This window comes from Rhagoletis pomonella, unplaced genomic scaffold, assembly GCF_013731165.1.
Source record: "Rhagoletis pomonella isolate Grant_MI unplaced genomic scaffold, Rhpom_1.0 Rhpom_scaffold_00005, whole genome shotgun sequence".
Taxonomy (NCBI): domain Eukaryota; kingdom Metazoa; phylum Arthropoda; class Insecta; order Diptera; family Tephritidae; genus Rhagoletis; species Rhagoletis pomonella.
In genome coordinates this window covers 78519410-78521510 of record NW_023458559.1, presented here as the reverse complement: position 1 = coordinate 78521510, position 2101 = coordinate 78519410, and the positions used below count along the sequence as shown (strand labels likewise).

The following is a 2101-nucleotide window of genomic DNA, read 5'->3' as shown; positions in this document are numbered from 1 at the left end:
CCTGAGTAACTTTTCTCAGAGTGACGTACACATACTTATTAGCTAACTGAGATGGGAAGTGAGGGAGAGTGTGAATTTCAAAAATTTATCTAAAGAGCTAAAAAAAATTACATCCAAAACAAATGTTACAACTTTAACAAAAGCAAAAGCCATGAAATCTTTCTAATTTAATTGCACACAATTATCCCGGTTGGCTTTTCGTTGTCTGTTTTGTTTGTTTATAAACAAATATAGAATTTCTGTAAAAAGTAAAATTGCCATTTTAATAAATTGAAAACTAAATACTTACATACTTACATGTACAATAATCACTAAATCCTTTAAAATAGCAAATCCGCTGTTATCTTAATAAGATCAATAAATGAAGGTACATCAAACACCTTTGCCACATCTGATCGATGCCGAGAAACATGCGGTCGATATAATAGCGGAGGCTCGGAGACGCAGGCTGGCACTATTGAAGAAAGCAAAACATGCAGCAAGCAAAGAGTTGCAAGAATTACATAAGGAGCGTGAAGAAATTTTGGCTGAACTTTCTGAAAAAGTTCATGTCGCAACAGATATGTTACGAATCAGAGTGGAAAGGAATACGGAAGACAAAATTGCCGACCTTGCCGAGCGTGTGGCGAAAAATCGAGAACAAGTGATAAATATGATAATGAAACTAGCGGTGGATATAAAGCCGGAAGTGCACAGAAATTTGGAGTTGCCGAAAAGTCGTATGCGATAAGTGGAAGAAAGGTTTGGAACAAGAAATTCGAATGTCCTAATCGAAATGAAATATTTTTACTTAGTTCACTCTCTATACTCTGTCGGCGTTATTTCTGATCGCAAAGCATTAACTGGCCAAATTTTTTTGGAATAGTGAATGGCTATAATTAATAAATCATATGTATATTTTGGAAAAATATGTCCTCTTTTATGTGAGCCAATGCAATATCATATTTTACATTGGGGGCAATCTGCGACCAAATTTCCATAAGCAAATAGGGTCACTCTCAAAACATATATCAAACCATTGAACCGATGTATGTATGTAGTATTGGTCCTTGTAAGCTTTGGGCAGAGGCCAATCGCCTCTCTCCTTTAAAAAGTCGTGCTAGTTGTTCATCTCAAATGTAGATAGATAGGTACACAGATATGTGCAACTGTGTCTGGCTCTTCCGTTGCAATCGTAGGACCCTTCGACATCCACCAATGGGCGGCGAACCGAAGGATCTATTCAACAGAGCATCAGAGCCCAAGCCAATGTAATCGTTTTATATTTATTCTTTTCACCATACAGTTCGAAAAGGTCCATACATACATATTTAGATCTTGCGTATGATTAATTCTTTCGAAAGCCCTAAAACCATTCTCACTTTTGTCGTCATCTGTCTCTATGCTTTACAAAATGATGGACATAATGGAAGATTGAAATCTTGAAAATGCTGAACTAATGTCCCTGATGGTCAGCCATCGTTGTCAATGTAACTTGCATGTGCCAGCAGTATCTTGCTTTTGCTGTATATGATGCCGCTATAATTCAAATTGAAGAAGTAAGACCAAAATCTCGGCACGGAGATTTTAAACGGATCAAGAAGTTCTATTCACCGTTATCTCACGTGCACGTACTAACTTTACGAAGGGGTGTGATGCGTCGATTTGCTTACCTATAGTCTTTTCGAGGATTTTTCATCTCTAAAGTCACACTGACGATACCCAATCAGTTGGTTCATGAAAGGCTTTCCAACAAAATTGCCGATAGAGCCTTGTATGGCATATTAAGAAAGCTTAATTCGCGGTATTTGGCGCAAACAGCCGTATCTCAATACACCGTTCGGTTCGGTGGCCTAGCGGTCATCACGCATCACACCGTGCAGTATCGTCTCATCGAAGCAGACATCAACCGCAGGAATATCATCCTAGAATGTCAGGGTATTTATTTCTGATCAGGCAATGTCGAGCTCGAAATTTTAATATTTATATACCCCCAGCTGCCGACATGATATCACCCTGAAATAAGTGCGCTCCTCAGAGGTGAAAACCGTATGATAGTCGGTGACTTTGACGTGCACCACGATTTTTGGCACTCGACCCTGTCGAATTATCGTAGGGGAAT

At 38.8% G+C, this 2101-nt stretch overlaps 1 protein-coding gene across 1 annotated transcript; it reads left to right on the top strand.

The window, feature by feature from the left end:
• The first annotated feature begins 361 nt into the window (after positions 1-361).
• LOC118740234 (probable V-type proton ATPase subunit G) lies at positions 362-730 on the top strand. Its single transcript, XM_036471731.1, has one exon. The coding sequence runs from the start codon at positions 362-364 to the stop codon at positions 728-730; it is 369 nt and encodes a 122-aa protein (XP_036327624.1).
• The last annotated feature ends 1371 nt before the right edge of the window (positions 731-2101 follow it).

What these genes read in the sequence shown, in the direction of transcription:
- LOC118740234 (XM_036471731.1), top strand. Translation starts at nt 362, where the DNA reads ATGAAGGTACATCAAACACCTTTGCCACATCTGATCGATGCCGAGAAA.